This window comes from Pseudopodoces humilis, chromosome 13 (genome assembly GCF_049639895.1).
Source record: "Pseudopodoces humilis isolate 2021_Gansu_Grassland_sample_001 chromosome 13, ASM4963989v1, whole genome shotgun sequence".
Classification (NCBI taxonomy): domain Eukaryota; kingdom Metazoa; phylum Chordata; class Aves; order Passeriformes; family Paridae; genus Pseudopodoces; species Pseudopodoces humilis.
Window position 1 is genome coordinate 1,459,321 of NC_142212.1, and position 27,862 is coordinate 1,487,182.

General features: G+C 45.7%; 1 protein-coding gene across 1 annotated transcript; it reads left to right on the forward strand.

Moving 5' to 3' along the window:
- Positions 1–27,032, forward strand: SUSD3 (sushi domain containing 3). The gene is made up of 5 exons (XM_088061829.1): positions 1–208; positions 14,154–14,342; positions 16,631–16,778; positions 19,590–19,757; positions 26,642–27,032. The coding sequence occupies exons 1-5, from the start codon at positions 124–126 to the stop codon at positions 26,853–26,855; spliced, it is 804 nt and encodes a 267-aa protein (XP_087917955.1). The 5' UTR covers positions 1–123; the 3' UTR covers positions 26,856–27,032.
- Positions 27,033–27,862: the final 830 nt, after the last annotated feature.

The window sequence follows — 27,862 nt, forward strand, 5'->3', positions numbered from 1 at the left end:
CTGTGCTGTGCTGTGCCCTGCTGTGCTCTGCCGTGCCGTGCCGTGCCGTGCCGTGCTGTGCCGTGCCGTGCCGTGCTGTGCCGTGCACCTGCCCTGCGGCCCGGAGCGGGGCTCGGCAGAGCCATGCCGGCAGCCACCGCGCCCGGGCTGGACGCGCCGCGCTCCCCCTCGCTGGGGCAGGACAGCGGGCACCCCCGCGGATACCCAGGTACGAGCTGGCCCCGCATCGTTCCTCGCACGAGTTCCGTCCCGCGTCGCTCCGGAGGGGGTGGAGGGAGGGACGGAGGAAGGGAGGATGCCAGCGGGGGTAGCGCCAGTCCCCGCTCAGGGTGCGGGATCTCTCCCGCGTAGGGATGCGGGGTGACGGGCGCGGGACGCGGTAGCTCCGGCCGGAGCTGTTCTGTTCGGGACACCCGGCCGAGGCTGCGTTACCTCCCCGCTCCTCCCGGGCCCCTCCCGGCTCACCCCGTGCCGCTCCCGCAGCCGCGGAACGCGCTGGGGACAAAGCTCCGCACCCCGAAGTTCTCGGGACGGGTCCCGGCGGTCCCGGAGACCCCGAGCCAGCTCTGCCGGGGCTGCACTCGGGACGCCGAGCGGGGCCAGCCCGAGCTGCGGGTCGGGCCGAGCACCCCCAGGGCTGCCCAGAGCAGCCCCACTCCAGAGCCTCCAGCCGGCTCCCGGGGACTGCCGGAGCCCTGGGGGACCGAGGGGATCCCGGACAGGAGGGGCTGCGGTTCAGTGGGAGAAGTTCGGGGTTCAGTCGCTGGGATGGCCGCGGGCACAGGGGACGAGTAAATGGGGACAGAGAGGAGTGTCTGACAGGGATGGAAGGTGCTGGTTCTCAGAGACATCGCTCCCGGGCACATGTCACCGGGCTGGGAGGGAAATTAAGATACGGTGTTTTAATGGAATGTGGTAATACGTTGAGGGGTGGAATGAGAAATCAATCAAAGCTTTTTTCTTCTTATCTTTCTCTTCTTTTGAGTTTTGTTACTCAATTTGGTTGCATAGACCATAACATCCTTTCAAAAACTCTTTGGCTTAAGTGGTTTCAATAATTTGGGGGTAATGTGAGGTGACAGAGGGTCTAAACTGGTGGGACATGTCCACTGCACAGGGCTGTGGTGGTGATGGGTGTCTGGGCCTGGAGGGAGCAGAGCCATGGTCTGGACAGCAGGAGATGCTTGTTCCCAGCCACAGCCACCTCTGGAGTCCAGGAGCGAGGTGAGATGGAAGGATGCCAGAGCTTGGGGCAGCTGTGGTGACCTGCTGCTTGCTGGGGTTTCTTCCTCTGTTCTTCAGATCACAGGGCAGATGGGCTTTTCCCTGGCTTCAATGCAAGCAGGGCTGAGTGCTCCTGAAATCCAGGGACGTCCTTCTCATGTGCAGCCTGCATATCCTTGCGATTTATTTGCCTCATGAAGTTCTAACAGACTTTATTAATGACCTGATTTTGTTGTGCCTGTAGAAATTGGCAAATGTATTTGGGCTGCTAGCACAGCAATGTTTTAAATTGTATCCTCTGAAAATGCTTGATTGTTTACTTTGAATTTAATAAAGCAGTTAATTTGAAAATGTGAAAGGAGTTCTGGGAAACCTGCTTAGAGAATTAACTCAAACCCAAGTGTAAACCTTGTTGCTCTAACCTGATAGTGTTGCTAATTATTTGACTTTTATATTTTTTAGGATGGTGTATATTTGGCTGCTTTTATTTGTTGTGTCAAAGTCTTGTGGGGCTGAGTTTGCCCACACTAAAAGGAGTTTTGGAAGTCCTATGTCCTGTGTTGCACTCAGACTTTCTGATTCTGTATGGGTTAATCTTGCTTTGTGTAGATCCGTGGCAAAACAGCTAGAAATGGCAATATGCCAAAAAATATTTGGTGATCAAATTAGAAATCCACCCTCAGTTAATCCCTTGGATATCTATAGACCTGGCTCCTCTCAGCAATGTCTCCAGCCAGAACAACAAAGACCATTTTTTCCAAGCCAACCACACCAAAACTGTGGAGCAGGAGTTCTCAGCAAGGTGCAAAACTGGAACACCCTGGGTCAGAGCTGCTGCACTGGCTGTAGGACCAGCTGTGACCCCTGAGCACACGGGGCTGTGCCAGACATTAGCTGGGAGTCTGCTCTCCATGCTCCTCACCCTCTCTGCCACCTCACTGGGGTTCACCATGGTGCCATTCCACCTTCACAAACACCCATGTGGAGCTGAAATTTGAACTCAATATGAATTGAGTCAGCTGGACATACTGCTGGCAGTCCTAAGCAGTTTAGATAACTAAAATGATGGTTGCTTGTATAATTTTAAATTAAACTCTTGTTCATTTAAATGTTATTTATACATCACTGTTTGCTGCCAATTGTTGTACAGCATTTATACAGTATCTTTCATTACACCTCATTTCATTTCACCTTATTGGTGAAATGATCCTTTATGATTTTTTCAGCAATAGGGTGATAATAAAGATTTGCACAGATAAACTCCCTCACATGTTCCTTTAGAGAGGATAAAAAAAATGTGCCAGGATTTCCATTTGAATTAATGCATGAATGAGAGAGAAATTAAAGGAAGTTCCTTAGTACAGCCTTGATGCCTGTAGTACTTAGAGGGTCTTATAGCTTCCTGAGACACAGCTGTGAGATTCAAACACCCTGTGCTTCTCCTGGTCTTGCCTTCTTTAGAAGGACTGACAGGAGCAGGGAGATCAGTCCCACCCTGTATTTGGGGAGGGCCAGCAGTGTGCTTCCCTGGCTCACCCCGAGGGAAGCTCAGCAGGGCAGAAGCATGGGGCAAGGGAAGAGCACAACAAATGTCTGAAACTCAGAAGAGCCTTCTGTACCATGGCTGTTGTGCTGTCACAGGGGTATTTAGAGTGTTACTGTGGTGGTGTTCTGTGGACACTCATCAACCATCACTTGCCAGGCTCGGTAAGTTCTCTGGAGAAGGCTCTGAGATTCTGAAAGGCTTGTGTCAGGTGCCCTGAGCACTCTCCTGCCCTGTGGGAATCGCAGTGGAGCAGAGTGCTGTCGTCAGCCACTGAGCTACTGGTGCCTCTGAAGCTGCCCAGAGTTTACTGGGGGCTTTTGGGTGAAACAGGAAAGAGAGGAAGGAGCACAAAGGCATATAATTATTTTTAGTCCTTGTATTGCTGAAGTGGGAGGCTCTGGCCCTCTGGTTATCCAAGGTGGTACCTTTTTTTCTGTGATTCCTCTCATTCCTCAATACCTTCCTGTAGCTCTTTGAGACCAGGCAGCACATACTTCTGTCAACGCAGAGATGCATCCACAAACACGAGTGCAGCCACAGACAGAGAGGCAGTAAATGCAGGATCTGGCAGAAACACTCACTATGACAGGTTATAAATCAGAAGATTTCACTGCTGAGCTGTTGTCTTGTAGTTGTGGTTCTGCCTTGTCCCTCCACTTTCCAGACCAGGGAAGGGGAGAGGTTTCATGATGTGGGAAGTGCTGCAGGCTGCAGTGAATGCTCCATTCAGACCTAGTTGTGGGAGGCATTATCTAGCAGACACCACTGAAAGAAGGTGACAGGGTCTCTGGCTTAGAACAGATAAAAGTTGCAGTTTGCTGGAGGAAAGGAGAGGGACAGCACATATTGGCTCAGTTGTAGCCTGGATGTTGATGGCCAGGGTGGGATGCTGGTGCCAGGATGTACCTTTGGTGTGACTTAAACTGTTTGCTCTTTTGTTGTGAGCAGCTTTATTTTTCTGAAGTCAATTTCCTTGGCAGTGCAGAAACCAAAGTTATGTTACTAAGAACTTAGAGTTTCTCTTCCAGGACAGCAAAAACAAAGTTGTTCTTCAAAGCCAGGAGCGCTGCTGCGGAACAGGTGCATGGAATTTTGTCACCTTGTCCCTGCGATCCTGAGATGTGGTTCAGTTTTTAGGCTGCAGAAGAAAACATGGGTCCCAAATTCCCATTTCCACAGGACAGAAGGTGATACAACTTGGAATACATGGGCTTGTCATTTCTCCAGTTATTTCTCCTTTCTTGTTCTCCCATGAGCTCAAAGTAAAACCTTGTGTTAAGTAATGTAAAAGAAGTGGCAGTTGCAGAATGTCAGCTTTATCTCCTGTACTGCAAGGTGTTAATCTGGGTGGTTAGGCACTTGCACCAGGCATTGACAGTGCCCCGAGGGAAGGATTTTTGTGCTTGTCACAAAGCTCTAGAACAGCACAAAATAGAGAATGAAGAGAGTTATTGGGTTTTCTGAGTCCTCCACACTGCAGGACTGTTCCAGGTGATTCTCCAATGCTTCATCCTAGGTACTCTGAAATTACCTAGGTTAGAGAGACAGATTATTAGTAGACTTCTGAATTTCAGCTAATGAATTAGATGAGCTGAATGCTTTGGATCCAAAACATTGAAATTTAAAAAGTCACAGTCTCAAAACACAGAAAACCCCAATGACAGTGATTGACACAGCATTTTCTGGGTGGTGTGGCGTGGTCTATTTTAAAGTGCAAAACCACTGCCAGTTTTGCTGTTCCCACTGTGGCAGAGCCAGGACATCCTTGGACCTTTCCCCTGGATAAGCAGAGCATCCCCAAGCATCTCTGCAACTCTACAGCAAAGAGATTTGTAACTCTGCTGGAATTGACATGATTTTGCTTATTAATCATGATTGCCACTGACTTTTTATGTGCACTGTAGATTCTTGCCCTCAGTATTATGCTGGGGACAAGCTGACACAAAGGACAATTGTTAGTTTTCATTTAGGCATTTTATTGACATGCTGTCTTTGAAATGCAGCCGCAGATGAGCAAGCATGTTATTCTAAGGAGCAGTTTTGACTGGCTGAGTGGATCAGGATTGGTAGAGAGGTGATTTTGCAGTCTGCATGAACGTCTGCCTCTCATTTGGCTGTCAGACGACAGTGAGAAATGCAGAAGTTGCAGAATGAGCAACTGCTCCCCAAAATAAATCGATTCCTGTGTCTGCTGAGGGTCTCAGGGATGAGGTTGAGCTGGTGCCTGGGTTACAAACGAGCCTTTGCAGCAGAGCAGAGGCCCTGTGGCCCAGCAGCATCTTTAGGGGGGTCTGTAGCAGCTTGGGGGGACAGCGCTTGCGGCTACTTCAGCCCAAACTGGAGAGCTGGTGGCTGGTAGAAGCAGTGTTGGGGAAAGGGATGGGTTAACTGCTTGCCTTTCCTCCCAACAGACCTGAGAGAGATGATTCCATTATTATTTCTGGGATGAAATAAAGCCAGTCACAATGCTGCTCATGTATGCCAGACTCCTAAGCAGAATAGCTTTGATTGGGAATGGATTTGAGGAGAGGTGAAAATAGGGACAAAAGTTGAGTAGGGTGAAGGGATGGTGTACAAAATTCCCTGAGTGTACATATAGGCTGAGAACAGTGTGTGGGAAGATGATTTGGCCTGGTGGAGCTCAGAGAGGTTCAAAGGGCAAGTTTTGGGTTTTGATTTTTCCTATTCAGTGGAGCAGAAATTTGTGCCTTCGTGTGAAAGCAGAATTACACCCAGGAAGGTTTCTGCTTACAGCCACAGTTATTTCCAAGATCTTTGCTAGCTGTTTGTGTCCAAAGAGGCATCTGGACTGGACACAGAGGTTCTGCTTTGCTCTAAGAAGCAGTGCCCCACAAAACCAGGGACAGTTTTACACAGCAGGGAGAGCTCTGGTGTTTGGCCCATTATTCTTAATACCTGCAGAAGTTTAGATTAGGGCTAAGGTTTTCATTCATTTTAATCTGTGTCAGCCCAGAAGCTGTATTCTCAGGTGTAGCTCTGAGTTCCCTAGCCATGTACAAAGGAAGGGCAGGACATGAGGCTGCCACCTTCAGCTCTGCTCTCTCAAGCTGCTTGTCATTCTGTGCATAACTCACCTGCAATCATTGACTTTTTAAATGGGAAAAAGCAAACACAATGCACTGGTTCCCTGTCCTTATACTGGCATTCCTGTCAATCTTTGTGCCATCTTGCACCAGTTCCTGTGTGCAGGGAGGCCGAAAGTAGATGTGTTTATTGACTTGTGCTGTTAATCATTGCTGTGCCTGAGCTGTTCCTGGCAGGATGCTGCGTGGCTCTCCCCGAGCAGGCTGCGGGGTGCTCGGGGGCTGCACATCCCTCTGCATGAAAGCCCAGAACAGGAAAGCCAAACTCTCTCAAGACAAGAACCAACCAGGAGAGAAGAAAAATAGAAAGTGATAAAACCACGGAGAAGGGTTTTAAATCTGGCTGTTGGTTTCTCAGCCCATGAATGATTTCTATCACCAGAATAAAAGGCTGATGTATAGGGTATAACTAACTTTTTCAGACTGCTGTCTAAATCAATTATTCACAGAAATTCTTGCTGACAGTTGTGGATGCCAGGTCACAGCTCTGTGGTGTGCATTTCACAGCTTAACACAGCAAACCAAGGACAGGAGCAGCTTCAGATTGCTCTTGGGAAAGACTTAGGGAAGCCAAAATGGGCCAGCCAGGGGGAGAGAATGCAGGTAAGGTCTGTGCCATTCAGGCTGGTTTTGCTTAACAGGGTGGTTGGAAATTCCCCATGAAAATTAACAAACCTCTATTACATCATCTGTTATAAACCAGGAAAGTGGTTTCAAAGAGAGAATGTTGAAAAGTTTCTATAGTCTTTACAAATCAGTTCTTTGTGGAAATGGAATTCCTACAGTTTAAGCTTTTTGGCAAAAAATTTATGTATAACCATCAAGTAGCATGCAGGTCTGGTCCACCTAAATTTTCAAATTGGGGGGTGATTTTTTAATGACTGAAGTGGTTTTTGTCCTGCTCAGGACCCTTTCTCCTTGAGAATTTTTTTGGTCGAGGTAGGTCAGTGCAATGTGGCCCCAGCAGTGGGGATTTCTGTCATCCATAGAGGTTGTGCCCAGTCTGGCAAGTGTCATGCATAAGCAAGAGACCACCGGCCCCATGGTCCAGGCACGTCCTGCTCTTATCCTCCCTGTTCAGTACCCCAGCGTGTGCACATCACTGTGCACAAGCCAGGCCAAAGAGCTGGTGCAGGCAGATAAGCCAGAGCCAGACAAGGCAAATATGCAGCCAGGCTGAGCTCTGTGTCCTACAGCACCCAGAGCAGTGGAGGAGAGTGGACTGTGTTGAAGGTGGGCAGTGGAATGCAGGAATGTTGCCCTTCCTCCTCCAGGAATCTTCCCACGGGGCAGCGCACGACCTCTGTCCTGTCCACGTTTCTGGTGGGGCATCCTTCATCCTTCCTCTGTCCATGGCTCCTAACAGACATGTGCTTTCCCTGTGGAAATACACATGGGGTTTCCTTTGGCTTCTTCAGTGGCTGTCCTTCCAGCTAGGGGACCCCTTTGCACCTTGGAGGCTGGGGCAGGGGGCCTGTCCGACCCCCAGCTCTGCCACCAACTATCCCAGACAAAGGTCCCGAGAGGGAACGGCCATCCAGGGAGTCTGCAGCTTCCAGCCAGGGGTAACCCTTCGGAGCAGTCTGAGGCTTCACCAGGCTTAGGAGGGATTTCTGCTCTGTGAACAGCTCAGATCAGCCCAGCTCTGCTCATGGGCTACCACAGCCGACGTGTAGACGAGAGATGGGAGCCTGTGTAGCGTTCCAGAGTCCTTTAATAGCAGGCTTCTTGCAAGGGGCCAGTGGGGAACTCCCACTGAACTGGGCAAAAGCTGGGTTTTTATAGGGAAGGGGAGAATTGGGAAAAGGGCCAATGGTCTGAGACCGGGGTAAAGTGGCCAATAGTTCACAAGAAGATAACATGAGGACCCAAAGTAGGAAGGGGTCCACAGCTCAGTCACCAGGACTAAGTAGTTTTGTCTTATCTTGGGGCAGATCTCCAGGGAGGGAGCCTGTCGGAGGACTGGGCTTCCTCCACATGCACCCCCTGCAGAAATGTCACAATTGTTTAATGAATGTGAGATTATTCATGAGTGCTGGGAAAAAATAATGGTGAAACTTGAAATTATATAAACATACAGACTTCACTGGCCCAATGAAGGACACCAGCAAGGATGTGCCCACCAAAACCTGTTTGGGAACAGAGGGACCTGGTGGCAGAGGGGAAGTGCACGCTTGTCCTGGGATTCCCATGTTGCAGGTCCCAGGGTGACCTGAGAGAGTGCTGAGGCCCTGGCACAGGTGCCCAGAGAAGCTGTGGCTGCCCCTGGATCCCTGGAAGTGTCCAAGGCCAGGCTGGACAGGGCTTGAAACAACCTGGGATAGTGGAAGGCGTCCCTGCCCATGGCAGGGGTCAGAATGTGATGAGCTTTAAGGGTGTAGTGGTTTAGATTTGCCAATTTGAGTTTCTCGGCCAATGCACCAAATATTGTGGTGGGTTTTAGCCTTGGCTGAAATCACCAGGGCACTTACTCATTTCTTGCTGTGAGATACAGATTAGGAGAAGGGCAAAACAGACTTAAAACTTAAAAGGTATAAAGAAACTTTATTAACAGGACTACAAGAATAAGAAGCATCAGAGTAAAACTTCCAGAACAGCTTTCCTCCTCATACCCAACTTTTTTCCTTTCTCAACTAACCACACAGAGATAAAACCCGGGATGTTAAAGCAGTACCAACTATACAATAGTCTTTCATCAGTCCTTGTAGGGAGAGGAGTTTTCTCTTGTCATGCCATGTCATTTCTCCACAAGAAACAGTTTTCTCGTGGCTTTTCATTTCCACGAATAGCAGCCACCTGGGCAAAAATTTCTGCCTTCATGAAATTCCTCCCATTTTCACAGCTCTCCTAGAGGTGTGTCCATGGGCCGTGAACTCATGAGGTATTAGTTTGAGTTATTCAAAGGCAAAGGTTCTCTCCATCTGTCTCTGTGATCATCTCTGGGAACAGAGGTTTTCTTCTTCTCTCCCTGTGGGCCAAGGGTCTTCATCAACTCTCATTTCTCTCTCTGTTCAAGCTTCTCATGGGATCACAGCTACTCTAACATCGGCTTGGCTTCATCAATGGATGCCTCTGCTCACATTTACAGTTTGAATACTTCATCTCCCCATACTGTCTCATGAATTAAAGGAGATATTTCAGTGTATCGTTGTCCATCTCCTTGGCCCTACCAAAAGGATTATTTCAGCCCCTTTAGGGCATCTCCTCATTCTTCTTCCATCTGAGGCTTGACTCTTTCTTTACTGACCTTGGTGTTTTGTCTTTTTATGTGTCATCACTCTTTTTCTATCCCTGGAGGGAGATCAAGGTCTGCAGGTCTCATCTGTGCAGTGACAGTGTTAAATCTCGCCAGGCCTGCAGATGGGCAGTGGCCGTGGCAGTCATGCGACTGGCCTGGAGGAACAGTCCTGTGGCTGCTGTTCATTTCTTGCAGGTCTCCATCAGAATTTGGGGTGTGAAGCTCCCAGAGCAGTGGTGGCCAAGCCTGGCCCTGCCTCTGAGGTGGTACTTGCAGTAATGGGTGTGCAGATGTTTTGGTGCACGTGGCTTGTGCCACACCTGACCCTCCAGAGCTTCCCCCAGGGAGTAACTTCACAGAGCCATACCTGTGTGTTGGAAGGCAGACAGGTCTGTAAGAGCCCTCCAGCATCTCCACAACAGCTTCCATAGCCTGGGTCTCACCCTGCTCTTTTACTGTGGGTTTGGTGTCATGTTTCACACTAATTTCTTTAAAAGCCATGCCAGCATCTGGATTTTCTCGTGGGAGGATCAGGAGGGTCCTGGTGGTCATTTGCTGGTTTAAAAGCCCAGCCCTGGCAGGACTCGAGGCCAGCTCTGCGAGGAAGGAACAGCATGGTGTCAGGGAGACCAGGGCCAGGGCCAGACAGTTTCACTCGATAGAACATGCTTTACTACATCTGCTTTATTTCATGTTTCACTTCCAGCTGCTTTTCTTTTGCTTTTTAACACAGTGAGCTCTTCTGTGAGTTTGCTGTGGATGCTTAACATGCCTGTGATTGCAGGGACACCAATTTCTGAGCTGTGCTTCTGTAGGAAAAGAGACTTGCAGCAGTAATATTGGTGTTTATTTTCTACAGGGTTGAGAGAGCCTAGTGTTCTCTTGCTTTCTGGCATCTAGTTATTCCAGCATGTTTTAGTGATATTAAATTGCCAACAATTAGCAATGCAAAGGGGTTGGCCTTTGTGTGTCTGGGAATAATGAGGTGAAGGCATGGATCACCCTCTTTCTGCACAGACACCAAGTGGCACCCTTGCTAACACGCTTCCAGGTAATTACTTCTGTAGGTTGGATCATTTTGGTAGACACTTATGCAATGTATTTGATTTTTAGTCACTGTTTTGCTGTGGAAGGAGCACAGGAAATGTTTACCAGGCAGGCATGCCTAGGTTGCACTCTCATTTATTTTTTCTTATCAGCAAAACATAAACCCAGAGCTTGCTGACAGTGAAACCATATGGTTCCTCTTTTTGACAAATCAATTTTGCAGTACAGATAATCCTGTCTGTACATGAGAAGAGATATTTTGGATTATTTTAATTCTTGCATTACTCTCTGTTTTTCAGTGCCTGGAAATTATGTATGTGTTTATTTCTGAACCCAGAGGTTAGGGTGAATTAAGAGTTTATGGAGGACACTGCACTTTAGTGTCTGTCTTTACTTTGAGGATAGTTATTTGTCATATGCAATAACCTGTTTGTTGAAGCCAGTGCCAGGCAGCAGCTTCAGATTCAGAGATTTTCTGAACACTGGAAACCCTCTCAGTGTGAGGCCAAGCTGAGAATTGCATTTTTATAAAACAGCTTCTGCTCTGCCAAAAGCTGCAGAGATAGCTGCAAAGGTTCTGGGTTGGAAGGAACCTTAAAGCCCATCCAGTGCCACCCCTGCCATGGCAGGGACACCTCCCACTGTCCCAGGTGCTCCCAGCCCTGTCCAGCCTGGCCTTGGGCACTGCCAGGGATCCAGGGGCAGCCCCAGCTGCTCTGGGCACCTGTGCCAGGGCCTGCCCACCCTCACAGGGAATTATTTCTTCCCAGTATCCCACCTAAATCTGCCCTGCTTCAGCCATTCCTCCTTGTCCTGTCCCTGCAGGCCCTTGTCCAAAGTCCCTCTCCAGCTGTCTTGAAGCCCCTTTAGGCACCAGAAGGGGCTCTAAGATCTCCCCAGAGTTTTCTCTTCTCCAGACTGAACAATGCCAGTGCTTCCACCCTGTCTCCAGAGCAGAGGGCCTCCAGCTCTCTAATTAGGGGATTTATTAAATTTTTACAGTTTTTAATTTTTGCATTTCTGGGTGCCAGCAGTTATGCAAACCAAGACCTGAACATGACATTTTCCAGATATTTAATAAATCAAAATGTAAATCTGGTCAGCACAAATGTTTGTGTTTTACCAGGGAGCAGTGCAGCTTCAGACACCAGTCTCAGTTGAAAACAAAAATAAAATTGATTATGTTAATAAAAACAATAATAAAATTCTTGATTGTAGTAGATTCAGTCTGATAAACATGCCTGAAGAGTATTCAAAAAAGAAGTCTATCTGGAACATCTGTTTATGTAAGTATAAGGATGGAAGCTTACTTAAACATGATTCTTTGGAGATGTAAGGGTAAAATTAACCTAGCAGAAAAGTGAATGCCATGGCTGACTATGAAAACATTACAGGTAGCTAATAGTGAAGGATGCTAGAGCTTGCAGGAAAGTTTTCCAAACATGTTTTTAGAAGATGATGATTGAAATTAGGGCAAATTTTATGCAGAGAAGCTAAATCTCAGCTTGGATGAAATTCAAAAAAACATTCTGGAAAAACTCCATCTGGACATTTCAATAAATGAAAAGCATTTCAATCAACAAAAAGCAAAAAGCAGTGACACATTTAAGTTTTTTTACTTTAGTGGGATGAAATGGTGTTGAGAAGCTCCTGAAAGAAAAATGGTGTTTCTCCTCTGCACGAGTGCAGGTACATGAAGTTGCTGATGGGCTCTCAGCTCAGCTACAGAAGGTTTTGGATGTGTAGCTCTCATTGAGATGCACCTCTGTGGCTCCAGCCCCAGTTACATTCATATGGGAATGATCCTCTGGGCATGATCCGTGATGCTGTTGCAGCAAAGCATGGAAATAGCCACACTTTGAGGGGATGCTGGCAAGTAGACATTTCTGTAGAGCTCAAGTGGAGCAAAGATATTTTAAAGCCCACAGCTGAGGAATGGTGCTGACAAAGATCACTGCCAGTCAGAGGTTTAAGCACTTGGCAGACACCATCGTGGGCAAGGGTGGGGCAGGGAAGATTCAAAACACCCCAGCAACTGCACAGGAGGGTTCTGGTTTAAATTAAATACATCTTTAAGGATATTGTGGATATTGTGCCATATTATTTGTTCTTTGGAGGACAGTGAGTCCAGGTGTACTGGGCAGTCCAGGTGTACTGAGTGCCTCTACTGAGGCTGATGTGGTGGCCCAGCAGGTGTGCATCCAGTCCAGCTCAGCTCTCATTACTTTTTGCATGTTGTACAGCTCAAAGAGTCGCCAATGTGAACTCTTAAAAATGTGGTCTGATCTCAAAAAACAGCCTTGAAATTGTAAAAAAATCAACCAAACAAAAAAACCCCAAACATCTATATATAAAATCCTTACTATGTTGCAGTTTAGGACAATGGTTACTCATGGTAAGCCACAGAGTGATTAAGATAAAAAGCCCAAACTTGTAACACTCACCTGGAGTGAGGAGGAAAATTGTCCAGTACATCCTGTGTGTTCCAGGGATGTGGGTGGGAGGGACAAGAGGTGAGGAGAAACCATTTGTATCGAAAATATTTGCTCTCATTGAGGCCAATTGCTGCCATAGTAAGTGGCTGAATGAAGTGGCAAAACAAACAGAAATAATCTGCATGGAATTAAAGAGCTATGGTTTTAAAAGCTAGTGTTTGGTGCATATTTACTCAAGAGATTAGCCCAGTAATTGTCCCTGGGACTTCTGTTTGGTCTTTTGCTGAGATTCCTTCGTGTTTGTTTTCCAGGGACAGGGAGTTCAGGAGCACGGATTTGAGACAGGTGGGACACCTGCCTGCTGTGTGTGATCTGGGGACTTAACAACAATTAATGACATGGGGGCAGTTTTAGCATTAAAAATAAAATAGATTTGCTAACAACATGTGGTTCTGTCAGGATGTTCTCATGGAGGCTGTAATTTCTTTTTGCCTCTAGATGTGGAAAATACATTTTCCCTCTTAATATTTTTGTGTGTGTCATCATAGTGCTTGCAGCACTGTGCCTCTGAGTTTTCTCAAGTCATTTGGAAATCCAGTGAAAAACAGGGAACTTGGGCTCTGATGCAGAAGCAGTGCTGGTTTTTGTAAAAGTTAAAAAACCCCCAAGTTTCTAGAATTTGTCAATGCACATGTACAGACCCAGAAAAAGTATTTGTTACCTTTGAAATTATCTAGATGTTATATGTTGTCTTAATGACCTGACATTGAAAGTTTTGTTTAAAATGACTGTAAACAAGGAATGTTGTGACAACAGAAATTACTGTATGAAGTTAGTGGCTGACATTAGGTGGCCAAAGGGAGAACAGCTCCACAGCTCAAGGAGCAGCTATATAAACAGCAAAGTTATAGAAAAGTGGAATGAAGAAAAATGTATTAAAAATTAATGATTTACTGTAAAGCTGAGTTTGTCACTTGAAAAGGGAGATAATATATATGTGTATGCCTTTCTATGCCACTTTCTGTGGGTTTTTTTTCCCTTGGCCCCTTTCAGCCAAGCCAAACAGAGGTGCAGTGCTTGTAAAGATAAGAGGTTTTGGTCAGATCATGCCAAGGTGCTACCAAGGAGGCTGAACTGCACGATCAGGCCAGTAGATCTTGGAAATTTGCACAGGGGAAGACGTGTAATGAATACTCCCAGCCATCCTGAGTATTAAATTAATCAGAATCCAATAACACAGGGAACTGTAGGGTACTGTGCCACTCAAAAATGGCTTTTTTAAATTGTTTTTAGTGTTTTAGTGTTCACCATGTACCAGCCTGAGCAGATAATGTCACAACATGAGTTGCTTTGAGCTGGGGGTGAGGGCAGAGGAGCTGTTGAATGGCACTGATGGAGAGTGGCCGTGGGCTGGTGCTTGGCAGAGTGTTGGCCACCCCGAGGTCTGGGATTTGTTCTGCCCATTAACTGTGACTGATTTACAGTCTGCAGTGGATAAAACCTCAGTGGACCTTCAGTGTTGGCGGCGGGGCTGCATTGTGTCTGTGCTTGCTCTGCAGGGCAGTGCAGCCGCCTCCTCCCGCCCCAGCTGGGCTCTCTGCAGCTCCTTCATGGCAATGGCACCGATGTGGGATCAGTGCTCGTGTTCCAGTGCCCTGCTGAGCACCAGCTGGAGGGACCAGGCATCGTCTCCTGCGTTTGGAAAGGGAACAGCACGCAGTGGACAGCCGGAGTGCCCTCCTGCAAGCGTAAGGTTCTTCCCAAAGCCTGCCCCTCCCTTGCCCTGCCTCTCCTGCAACGTTAGGACTCGTTCTAGATAACTGAAAAAAGAAAAAGACAAATTCAGTTTTCTTCAAAGTTGCCCCACTGATGGTAATTGCACTCCATATGTGTTCTGACATGCCATAGTCACGAGGCAGAAAAGACTCTGTTGGATTCATCCCTGATCTCATGTCCAGGTAGAACCTGGAATAACTGGCTCTAGCTAAAAGCTGTATGCTGCTTTAGAGAATGTATGGGTGTCTCAGTTTAGAGACAAGTTTAGGAGAAAAACACTCTGGAATGAGTGTTCTAAAAAACAGGTTCCAACAAGCCCTTTCCACCAATAAGAAATGAATACTATGAATTCATTCATATGAAATGAAAGTGAAAAAAACCCAATCATTTATTGACAAACAGATTGCCCACACAGCACGGGAAAAAAGGTAAATAAGTGCTGGACATTGCACTGTCAGGTTTCAACACCACCACCACCCCCTCTCCTGGAAAAAATACCAACCCCAAAATGCCAGGGGAAGATAAAGCCCACAACAGCCAGCAGCCAGGTGGGGAGAAGGATGAAACCAGCTCCTGTCTCAGGGAGAAAAACAAGTTTCATGCAGCAGCTCAGGCAAACAGGTGGGAAGCCAGTGACTCTCTGGGGTCAGTCCCCTGTCCACAGCCACAGCAGGTGGAGCAGGTGTGCTTTCCCTCTCTGGGTCAGGCTTTTTCTGAGGTCTGGGGCTGAAACAGAGCAGCCCCTCTCTCCCACCAGGGCCGATTCTTCTCCTGCAGCTTGTTCCCTCTGATCTTGGACCAAAACCAAACCCTCCAGCTCACCTCGAAAAGCCACCAAAGGATTGGTGCTGCAGCCTCTCCAAGCCCAGGGAAAGGAAAAAATAAACCAACCAATTTCTGCCTGGGCTAACAAAAAAACCCCAAGCTAGCCAAGCAAAACGCAGACTGCACCACTTCCCTGGACTGCTGGGGCAGTGAGGCTTTGAAAAAGCCCAGCAAAGGCTCCTCCCCAGACCCACCTTAGAGATACAGCAACCATTCTGGGGCATAAAGCAGGGGATCAGGGAATAGAACATCATCATAAATCACCCCAGCACTATGAGAATGACCAACTGATGTGCAAGCATATTTGTGAACATCTCATCTCCTGGCAGTCTTTTCTAACAATGACAATGTTTTTGATGTAAAAGAAACACAGCGAGACTTTTTGAACAATTCTTGGTTGTTGTCTGTGGGCAGCTGCATGGGGAAGTTACATATAGAGAAATAGTGTTGGAATGGCAACAGCATTAACTACCTTTTAGCTGTGTTCCTTCTTGTTTGTTATAAGGTTGTTAGTAATTTAACCAGAAGTAGACCCAAGCAAAACTCGGTGCCCCTGAGCTTTGAGGAGCCTCAGACCTTGTGTCATCCTGATTCCCCAGTGGATACAGTGCTCTTACACTTAGTGCTCTCTCACACACTCAGCTATTCTTACCTCTTGTTTGGAGATGCCATAGAAGAAAAAATGAGATAAATCCCTCCCCCAGAGGCTGCAGAAATATACTGCTTTGTGTGGAGCTCAGCTGAACCATTTATGATGCTGGTCATTGTGACATTGGGAGAACTAGATGAGTTTTGAAGCAAGACACACTTACTGCTCTAAGTGAGTTGGCAGAGATCTGTGTTAGCTGTGCCACACCACATTCCCACTCCTCCTTTTGTCTGGATAGCTCACTTCCAGCATCAGATCCCTGCAAACACTCAGCCCTGCAGGCCACTTCTTCCATCCTGCATCCTTCCCCAAACAGAGGAAGACCTGTTGTTTGCTGCCTGCCAAAGAGGATGTAGTTACATGGAACTGTCCTTGCTCTAAATGGCTTCTTTAGGTCCATGTACCACTGTTAGTATTTGTTTTTGTAGCTTCAGTCCTTGTTAATGACGAGTCTGCAGCTCATCTGCATTCGATCTGCCAACAGAGTTGTGCTTTTTAGCCACTGCAGTGCTAAGAGCACTGTGTTTAATTAATTGCAGTGGTGAAATGCTTGTGAACAATTCATTAGTAACTTATAAACAGGGGATTTTTACACAGTCCAGTTTGATGCTTGCATAGGTCTAAGCTGAAGCCAAGACACTCTGGTGTCTTGACACACAATAATGTGAAAGCCCTTACTGAGCAGAAGTGTGAAGCAGGTAGGTTTCAGCACGGTTTAATGAAAATGTGAAAGATAAAAATTTGTGGACTGATCTTAGAAACATCTCTGTGTTTGCTTTGCTGCAGCCATATCAAAGTACGAGACTTTTGGCTTTAAGGTCGCAGTGATTGCCTCCATTGTGAGCTGTGCTGTCATTCTGCTGATGTCCATGGCTTTCTTAACTTGCTGTCTGATCAAGTGTGTGAAGAAAAGTGAGAGGAGGAGAACTCAAAGGTATGTCAAGAAGACACTTTTAATAACAATGTAAGAGTGTACATCATATGGACCCCATTGCTGTGATAACAAGTCCTTCTAAGTATTTGCTGCTTGCAGCACTGCAATGATGTTAATTACTCAATATCCTTAATTTGTAGGTCAGGCTTTAGGCTTGGAAAGAAAGACTTGGAATTCCAGAGTATTTAAATACCTGGTGCCTGTTAATATCAGATAACCTCAACAGGCCTGAGGAGATATGGATTTACCCAGGATTGTGCAGAAGCTGAACACACAAGTCTTCTTTTCTGGCACAGCATTTCTCTCCTTAAGTTATTGAAGATTGGCAGTGCTTCCCCTTCTTCTCTATTTCTTTCCTTTTTTTTCCTTTCTTTCTTTCAACACTGCTGGGAAATGGACTCTCCCTGTGTCAGAGTCATCCAGACCCTCACCATCTGCAGAGCATCCTCAAAGCTGTCCCAGTGTGGGGCTGGAAGGACAGAGGATTTTGTCTTCTGGCTTGGAGCACAAATCAGTGGATTATAAACAGGAATATGAAGAAGTCAAATTTTCAATCCAGTCCATTATAAAAAGTCAGTGTGGGTGGTGTCAGCAGGAGCACATTAACCTGTAGGCTGGAGCCAAGCTGCTGCTGCTCACCAGAGCATCCACCTGCAGTCACTGCTGCAGAAAACCTTCCATGGGAACCTGATTCCCCTCTTGCTTTTCTTGCTGGTTATTCCCACCAGCCCATCCAGTGGAGTGGAGGGAGGCTGGGGAAGACAGCAGTGAAGGTTTCAGTGCTGAACTGTGCTTTATCTGAAGCTACATGGGAACCAGCTGAAGGGGGAACTTCTGTCATTCAAAATCCAAGTGTAGCCAAAATAGAGATTTTTTTGTTTCTCTTGAAAGACTTTTTTTTGTCAAAAAATGAAAGTCCTTTGTGTCAGTCATAATATTAGGTTTTTGTTGGTAGCATGAAATAAGTTGCTTTGAAATGAAAGGTTAATTGACGTTTTTGGAAGTGCCACTTTTCTTTTGGTAAAACTATTGATATCACAATCCTTGTTTTTCATTTATTTTAAATGAAATTTTGTTAAAGGTAGCCATTCCCATTATTGTGATGACTTGATATTTTTCTCTTACAAAAGAAAAGCTCTTCACACTGGACATTATGACCTGATTCTGTCATCAGGCTGTAAAATGATTGCTTTTGCTGAGGCCTTCTCAGTTCCCTGCTACCCCTGTGCTCCTTTCCCTGTCTCCTGAAGGAGCTGCTCCATCCCATTGGCAACAGAGCCCAGCTCCAAGGGCACTGCAGACATGGTGTGTCTTATCCATTCTGTCAGAAAGAGCTGAAGTCACAAACAAACTGTCCCTGTCGTGGGAGAAAAAGTAAAATAATCCTGTGTGAAACTTGTCAGGTGCAGTGGCAGCATCTCTGTTGGTGATGGAGGTGGAAAAGTGGATCGACTTCTGGATGCACAAAGTATTAATCTGACAAAAAGCTGCAGGCTTGATAACTTAATACAAAATGAGAACTCTTGGGGGGAAAATAAGTGTCTCTTAGACCATATGTGAAAGACCAGCTAATCTGTACCTATGGAGCAGAGAGGATGTCCTCACCTTGCCTGTAGCTCTGAGGTCTGCCTGTCTTCTTGTGGCTCTTAGTTGGTCACCTGAGAGATCATCTCTGCCTAAACCTGCCTTGTATTGTGTCTAATGACCTTTGAAGTGTCATCTTGTGTTTAATCAACATATAATCATTAGGACTGGAAAAGAGCCTTAAGTTGAACTGTCAGCACAGCACTACCAACTTCACAACTAAACTGCCACACCCACATGTGTTTTGATGAGAAAAGGGACTTAGGTTGCTGAAAGGCCTCCCACCATTCATCCTCCTCACAGATCTTGACCCACTGAGGGAGCCTGGCTGCTGTTTTCTTTGGGAAGAGCAGGATTGTGTCCCAAGAAGACAGAAATGTCACCAAAATCAGCATTGCCAGTTCTCACCATTTGATCTTGTCCTTTCAGCCAGTGAGAGTGTCTTTGATTCTGTGAATCTTAAAGTTCTTTTAAAGACAAGAAAAGAAATTGTGGATTTTTTTCCTTGCCTCAGAGTTGCAGAGACCAGCATGAAAAAACAGCCCTGAGCATTTCCAGAAGAGAATTCTGACAGTGAGGGAATATGCTCTATGCCTAACAAAGGCAACATTACCTGTCTCCTCCATTTTTAAGTCAATATCTTTTCAACCTGCCTGGTGATTTTGGAAGCCTTAAGAATGGCAGTGATGCAAAAAGTCACAAAAAATAGGTTTTTTTTTCCCAGAATAATTTATCCCATAAAATGGAGATGCTCTGAAGTCTTTTCACACACAACAGGTGTGTGATGTGTGATGTGGCCTGATGTCACTGATGAAGGTCCATGAGAACACTGACACATCATCCCACCTTACATGACTTTTCTTATTACCTGTAGTCTGGAAGAACACTGAATCAAATGGACATAATTCTTGGAGGTTTGTTCCTTTGAACTATCCACTGGTGCTCATAAGAAAATTGCTCTCATTTTCTTGTTTGTTTGCTTCTGAGGAGTGCTGGACAGTACTTAAAATAGCACTGTTTTACACATTAATATTTATGCTATTGAAGAACTCCCTATCTTAGGGTGTCATTTAAATCTCTACAAGTTTGGCTTACACATGAAGTTCAGCACATATTTAAGTGCTTTCTTCAGTAAACCTGGAATGAGATTTAAACTCTAGAGAGTCAGCTCTGTGGTCAGATATCCATTTATCACAGTACTGCTTCTACTGCTTGGTGTATTCACAGAGAAATGCAGCTGTGGTACCAGTTAAGGACTGAAGAACTAGAGCACATGCAAGCTGCTTACTTTGGTCATAAGGGAAGAAACAATAACAACAACAATAAGAAACTCAGGAATGTTTCAGTATTTGGTGATGTGACTAACATGGCATATGATAACCAAGGCTTCTCCAGGTAAGGCTGTTAAAATATAGTGGATTTGAATGAGGTGATGGGATCCTGGTTAATCACTAACCAGAGCTAAAACCAGCTTTGAGAGCAGGTATATCAGCCTGTGCACCCTGAGCCAAAAGTCTGGCTGTTTTGCATATGGAGAGTGGGTTCTGCTTCTAATCAGAGATGGAAGTGTCATTAAAGGTGATTCTGAATAAAACTGTCCTGGAATTGCTCTTGGAACAGATGTGACCCTTATTTATACCTTGTTCCCTTTTTCCACTCAAATAAGAGCTGTTTAATCAAATAATTAGTAAAAGATGCTGATTTTTATTATTTAATTCTGTAAAATGAATAGACATGCAAGGTAAGATGTGGGAATTCTGTATTTCATGAAGACAACAAATGGCCTGTCAGCTTTGTATTTCACTTGCAAGGCTTATTTTTTGTGTGTAGCAAATTAGGCTAAGTTTCCTCATCCTGTGTTCACCTGGCTTGCTGGAACAGGAGGAGAGTGCAGACACTGGGGAGATGCAAACATGGAGCTGGGACCAGCATGAAAGGACACGTTCCCTGTCTGGGTGATTGCTGTGGTACCATTTCCCCTCCAGTGTGAGGTGGGAATGTTGGCAGCCTGTGCCTGGAGGAAATCTCTAAACCTGTGGGTGTTGCTGCAGTGCTGAAGCTGTTACAGCATTGATTGTCCAAAGAAATAAATACAGGAACATGGCATGGTTGGAAACAGCAGAAAATCTGAGGGCAGGCAGTCCCAAAGGAAAGATTCTGTATATTTCTGCATATCCGTGGTCAAGAACAAACCAAAAGAGAATTTAACCAAGACTCCTCAGGGAAGGCTCAGGCTTGACATGAGGAAGCATCTGTGTACCAAGAGGGTGGTCAGACCCTGGAACAGCATCCTGGAGGGGGGTTCGTGGTGGTGGCCCAAACTGGCATTACTCAAGAGGCATTTGGGCAATGCCCTTAAAAATGAGCTTTAGTTTTTGATCAGCCCTGAAGGGGTCAGGGAGTTGGACCCAATGATCCTTTGTCAGCCTCTTCCAACTGAAGTATTTCAGTCTAGTGTAGTGTGGTGTAGTCTACTGTACCCCATCCTATCCCATCCCATCCCATCCTATCCTATCCTATCCTCTTTGTGTCTTAAGGTTTCAGACACTTGGAGGAATTGCCCAATGCATCACAAGATCTCTGAGCACAGCAATCCTACTTGGTTTTCCTATGCAGAAGCTGTCTGAAGAGGTGCAGGGGATGAATCCTTTCCTGCCTGCCTTTTCCATGCTGTTTTCTGCAGCCCAGCTGTCTCAGTGTGGTTCTGAGACCTCTTGTCCGCTTTGGCCGGGTTGAGCGTGGCAGAATAAATCAGGTTGGGTTGACAGTGCCCAGAGAGAGATTTTAATGTTCACAGGGACTGCATGGTCTGAGGGGCTGCATCCAAACACCTGGGGCATGGTTAACTTCACAATCTAAAGGGGCACCTGAGGGCAGGGGTCCAGGGGTGAGCACAGCCCAGGGCCATGACCTGTTATGGAATGACTCCATCAGCATCCCCCCAGCACCCCCTGCCAAGGCCTTGGCTTCATTCCCTCCGTGCCAGGGACCTGGTCCAAGGCGTTACCCACCCCAGCTAATTCAGTTCCCACACCCAGCCATGGGCACTGGCTCTGCAGTCCACTCAGAAGGGGAACTTGAGATGAGTGCTGTCCATATCTGACAAGGGAGTGGGTGGAGGACTTACAAATTCAGTCATTTTTACAATAGCTTTCTCTTTTCTTAAAGAAAACTGTTCTGCTGCTTCTTGTAGCATTTGAAGTATCTGGAAGAGTAAGAACTCCTCCACCCTTGAAGAAGACTCTCTTGAGTGTATGTTAATTCATTTTTTACTAGAAAAACATGTGGGTTATGCTACTTTTCAGACTTAATTGAATAGGTTTAGAGATTAACATTTTGATTCAGTACTTTAGGAACAAAATACTGTAAGAAGAGATAAAATAAAAAGACCATTCTTTCAGGTAAGGCAATATAAAATAAAAATGCAGTTCTTTCAGGCAGGTAAGGTATTTGTTAAGATTTACAGACAAATTTAGGATTGAAATACTGATCAGTTAAAGCAGTGCTTTTAGTATGCTGACGAGATAATTTTGGCTGCAATGAGGTGACCTGATGTTAGTACAGAATGCTGATGTGTAGAAGTTATAAATAACAGAGAAGCCCAGCTGTGAGACAGTAGGGGCTCCATTGTGCTGTTCTGGACCTGGCAGCCACAAAATTAGAACTTTTCCCCTCATGTTTGAAGCATAGAACAAACATCACAAACATGTAGTTTTGCAAGGAAAACATTGAATTTTAGTGGCAACTGCTTTAGCTATAACGAGCCTCATTGTGACTGCTTTGCTGGTTTAACAAATTGCTTTAAAATGATAAGAAATATGTGTACAAATACCAGGATCATTAACTACAGAGTGCAGTCACTCCAGATGGCACCTCTTTCATTTGGAGGTAAAGAATCATAATGGGGATGAACATACCAATTTTTAGCAGAAATATGCATGACCTGCAAGTATTTCCACCATATATTCTCTCTTACATTATTGAAAACGCTAAATAATGTTGAGCAGGGAAAAACAATTTACAGATCATGGTGCTGCTGGGAGGGAGGTGTTTCCCCAGCATTGCTTGTCAGAAGTTCAGAGCAGCAGAGACAGCACTTCTCTCTGTGCTGCAGAGGTTTGGGCCAGATTAGCTGAAAACAAGGGTCTGTGTCTAGGGAAGGGAGATTAGCTGCAGCCCTGGGCCACGTAGTTAGAGGAGAACAATGTCCATGAGCCTTCAAAGCCGTGCCCAGGAGGATTGCTGGGCAGAGGGCTTGTCAGCATCTTGGGAATGGTTCTCACAGCCTGACTGCAAGATGTACCAGGATGTGTTATTTTTGATGAAGAATAAAACCTGACCCTGCTGTAACACTTCTCTGGAGCACTTGCTTGTGCACCCAAGACAGACAGTCCTGTGCCATGCCAGCAAGTGGCCACATGGGAGAGCTGGGACCAGGCAGCTGCCAGAGAAGGTGTAGGTTGTTTTCTGCCCCGTGACAGGCACAGGGTAAAATATCAGTAAAGAGAAACTTAATGGCAGCTGTCCTTCCTCTGTGCCAGCTGCTGGTAGTGTTTGAGAGGCGGAGGTGAAGGTCACTGAGACGTTCTGTTGAAGAAATGGGTGTCCAGGAGAAGAGTGTGACGTGCAGAGTGGGGTCAGCTTAACACTACACTCACCTGCTGCTCAGGGTCAGCTGCAGCTGCTCCCCAGGGAAAGCTGTTCCAGGGCTTGACAACTCTGTCTGTAAGGAATTTTTTCCCAATATCCAACCTAAACCTCCCCCAACAGAGCTTAAAAAGTGCCTTCAGTTTTCAGCAAGCAGGCAAAGCTTCACAGCAAACTGGTGCAACAGCCTCAGCAGAGCTGCTGCTCTAGGAAAACAGGTTTAAAATACAGGGTGAGGAAATGCAAATAAGCAATTGCTCTGATAAACATCATTGCCAGTTTTCAAATCTGTAAAGAATTATCCTATCCTGCTGTAATGTACATCAATTAAATTTGAAGTATCCATGCAGGGAGGGGGCTGTCTTGTGCTTGTTTAAGTAGTTTGTAGCATTTTCACTTGTTCTGTAAGTGAAGCCATCAGTTCCATAAATAACACAAGGAAATGTAAGTGTCCTGTGCCAGAAATGGGAGCCTGAATCCAATTGAAACTCTTCTGGTCTGGCAAAATACACACAGCCTAGTGTAACATTGTAAGAGCAAACAGCAAACCCTTCTGGCATGAAGAGACATTAAAGAACCAGGCACTCCCCTTTTGGAACCTATTTATAAATCATCATGTGTAGAAGATACTCTCCCAGGAGCAGCACAGATAGCCAGTGTAAAGAAAACACTGAGAAAGCTCATTTCAGTTTGCATCAGCTTTCTAGTGATGGTCAGAAATGGCCACACCTGGGCTCTGTTGCTTTGCTTTTCACTGCAAAAGTCCTGTAACCTGTCCTGGAATCAATACTCTCTTGACTCAAGGGATGTGCTAATTTTTTGTAAGGGGGAATTGATGATCCAGCATTTTCCACACTCAGGAGAACTGAATGTAGCTGTACACTAACTCCTTTTCATTCTCTGTTAGCTGAGAGAACCAGAAAAAAAGTAGTCCCGCTCAAAAATGCAATTTAAAGAGAATCAAAGAAATTTGGTGTGGTTTTATGTCTAGTGTGGAAGCATTTGGAAGAAGCTGGGCGTTCCAAACTTGGACTGTTTAGAGGTGAATTATTTTTCACAGCTCTAAGTCAAGTTATAAAACATTCTGTATGAAGTAGCTGATCTGACTGCAGGGGCAAGACAAATGGAAAAGCCCATGTCTCAGTAGGCTTAAAGTCCTCCTTTCAGCTATTCACACAGCTGGAGCATATTACCAAGAAGAAAAAATCCTTCTGCAGAGAAGCAGGCTGGTGTGTTCTCACACAGAAGATATTTTTAGCAGCTGAAATTTTTGTACCAGAGCCCTTTCTGACTACAAGATGCTTTGCCATTGTACCTGGCAAAAAGCAGATAAGGGCAATCTAGCAACAAAGAATTCCAGCTGAAAAGGTTTTGTGGAAAATCCCGAAGTCCTGTTAGGAGAGTGTGGCTCAGCACTTTCAGCATCGCTGTGGGGTTTAATACTGCATTCCATAGAGCATCCAGTGAAAGGGCTGCAAAGGGCAAATGACCTGTTTGATACAATTGTATGGAATTGATACAGTTCCCTACACAAAATCTTTGATTGCATGGCACAAAGGACTGAAGGGGAGGAGACCCAGCATAGCAGAGGGGCAGATTTCCTTTCCCTGCTTTTCCCTGTTTTTCCCCGTGACTGGTCCAGCCTTGAGCTGCTCTATTCATGGAGTTTGTTTGTTTGTTTGTTTGTTTGTTTGTTTTCCCTCTTATTTTTCCTCTGCTCTGTGTTCCCTACCACCACCTTTTAGAGGCTCAGATCTTCCCAGTACCTTTCAACGTGCAGGTTTCAAAGAAAGCTGAGTCAGGGAAAGGGAGGTTTTACCTTGGGGCCCTGTTTAGAAGGGTAGGATAAACTGGCTTTTAAATTGCACCCATTTCTAAATTTCAGTCTTAACTGTCATAGCAAGAGCTCGAAGGGGGCATGTACAGCAACATGTGCTTTCAATAGAGCTGCTATTATTGTTTTCATAATGCTTTCCTGATTACCCCAGGGTCTTGTACAAAGCCACCAGGCATACAGCAACAAAAAAATCCCCTCCCATCCTCTAGCATAAAAGCTGTTTTGAGAGGCAGTGCCAGCACCAGGCAGCTTTGTGGCTGCGTTCTCACACATCTCGGATGTCCTGTTAACAGTGTTTTCCCTCCAGCAAGGAACAGCTCTCCAGTCACACAAAAAAATATTTTTGTGAATCCTCTAAATCACATTGACAAATGCTGTGATGGCTATTCTTCTCCCCTGATGGGAGCTCCAAATTTTATCTGTCAGATAAAGGCTGTCCTTGTCAAATGCATCATGCACTTGGCTGTGCAGCACCCAGGGCAGGTTTATATTGCCAGGTAAGAGTGCAGAGAAGGGTTCTGATCCTCTTGCTGTGATGTTTTGAAGTAGCCCAGTTGGGAACTGGAGTTAAGGAAAGTTGAAGTGCTTGAAAAAAAACAGTCACACTTATTCAGGACAAAGTACAGAGCTTCCAGGGATGAGAGAGCAAACTGAAGACTGTGTCTGACTGAAGGTCACCCACGCAGAGCAAAGCCCGCTGCGTGCACAGTTATCCCTTGGTGACACTGCAACCCTCTTAACAGCTCTTCTTATCCTCTGCTGAGGTGAAACCCCACTGGCTTCACTGTCCCTCTGATGTGCTCAGGATTTGATCCATTGCAGGGAAGAGAGGTGCCTACTGTCTAATCCTACACTTACAGCATCACATAATCATGGAATGGTTTGGATGGAAAGGGGCCTTAAGGACTATCTCATTCCTCCCCTTGCCATGAGCAGGGACACCTTTCACAAGATCAGGGTGCTCCAATCTCCATCCAACCTGGCCTTGGACACTCCAGGGATGGAGCAGCCACAGCTGCTCTGGGCACACTGTGCTGACAGATGTCAGTGAAGGGTTAATAGCCCTTGAGATGGGAGGAACGGGTTGCTAAGCCAGGAGTACATTTCTTCTCCAAGTACACTTTTAGCTAGTTTGGGTCCCTGAGTTGGTGGTGGGCTATGGGTAGTTGCAGTATTTCACAACATAGGGCTTTATAGCAGAAAACATCAGGGTGGGATGCCTTCTGCCCAGGTGAACTATATTTATTGCTCTATAACCAGAATACCTGGACTTGACAGAGCTGTAATCCAGGCAGGGCAATTTACAAAGACTTTTTTTTATCAAAGGTTGTTTTGCTGGCCCATGCAAGACTTAATTCCAGTCCTTCTCTGTGTATGTGCTGATTTGATTTTTATTTTGACCTTTGACTATCACCTCAAGAAGATGGAACTGAGTTCCTTATACTATAAAAAAATAAATAAATGCACAGCAGCAAGTATCTCAGAAGATTTTCCTTTGGCAGTGAGGTGTGGAGCATTACCCCACCCAGCTTCTGTTTCCTGATGGCAGGTCACAGGGGTGCTCAGTGCTCAGTTAGTACCCAGCAAAGAGGTACCTGAGAGCTTGTTGAGGCTCTTACCATGACACAGTTATTTGCCCCACTGCTACCAACTGGTTTTGATGCTGGGAGAAGCAATTCCTTATGTTATAGCACAAGTCATTTGTGAAACACCTGATGTGCCAATAAAATGCACAAATTCTGTATCTTCACCAGAATGAATGAAACAGAAATAACTTTTCCTTTTGTGCTTACAGGTGCCAGGAAGAGTGGAGTCGGGATGATGTAGTTGCCAGGTGTTGCAAAGACAGCAGTCACCTGCTGAAGGCAGCCAAGAGCAGTGGTGCTCCTGGGACACACGCAGGACCAAGACACAACACCACACTGCAGACAGTGAGCTCCATACACGTTGTTGAAGTCTACAGTCATAAGGATAGCTACAACAAACAAACCTGCCAGATACCTGGATAGCTGGTGTCTGAAATGCAACTGCTTGTCTGGACCAAAATGAAATTTTGATAGAAAATGTGCCTTAAAGACAACATAGATAGTCCATTATTCATATGAATTGTAAGTTTTCTATATTCCAAGATGGTTATTTAACAGAAATGCTTCAAGGTCTCATACAAATAAATATATGAATGTTGAGGCTGTCAGTCCAGAGCTGTTCTCTGCTGTGTGCTGTGCAGTGTGACCATAGCAAAAGCATAATGTCCTTCTGCACAGCTAAAGAGTGGTACCCAGTTTGCATATTTGCCTCATATGAGGTTGCCAATAATAATTACACAACACTCAGATTCCAGTCTTCTTTCAACCAGTGGGTTTTGTAAGAATTTCAGAAATAAAACTCCCCCATATTTTTACAAAGTAACATGGTAGAACTACCAAAAAATGGTTTTAATTTAATGCCCCATCATTTTGGATGAGGAAGGTCTTTAATCTGCTCTGCATTTAGGGACCATGTGAGACTGGTCAAAGGCCCATCTGCAGGTCTGCCAGCCTGCAGGAGAGGACAAAGGGAGGGATGTGGTGTTGTGCTGTGCCACACCTCAGGCCCCCATCCCTGACCTCCTGTAGCTCCTGCAGTGTCCCAGTGCGAGAGCAGCTGGTGTGTGAGTGGAGACAGTGGTGCAGCCTTCCTGGAGCAGCCAGCTCGGGATCACTGCAGCATCATCCCTGTCAGAGCTCTCTAAATAAAGGGCTGAGGTAGCTTTTGAAAGCCTGCCTTCTTTTCCTATTATTAATCTGTTCATCATATGAGAAAACAAGGTGGTTTTTTTCCTTGTTTTGTCCCTTTTAAATAGTTAAGTAAGTCAGGTTAAATAACTGATATGGCTCTTTTTCTACTGTTTATATGCAAATAAATCCTACTTATAGTATATTTATTTTTGTTCAAGTTAAAGCCTTACTTAATACTGTCATCAGCTGTTTAATGGGTATCATCACATCCCTCTCATAGGTAGAAACACAAACTTATA

Bases quoted from the DNA above. Each gene is read 5' to 3' on its own strand.
- SUSD3 (XM_088061829.1), top strand. From the start codon at position 124: ATGCCGGCAGCCACCGCGCCCGGGCTGGACGCGCCGCGCTCCCCCTCG. The intron at 14,343-16,630 runs GTAAGGTTCTTC...GCTTTGCTGCAG, and splicing joins CGGAGTGCCCTCCTGCAAGC to CCATATCAAAGTACGAGACT. The intron at 19,758-26,641 runs GTAAGGCTGTTA...TTGTGCTTACAG, and splicing joins GATAACCAAGGCTTCTCCAG to GTGCCAGGAAGAGTGGAGTC.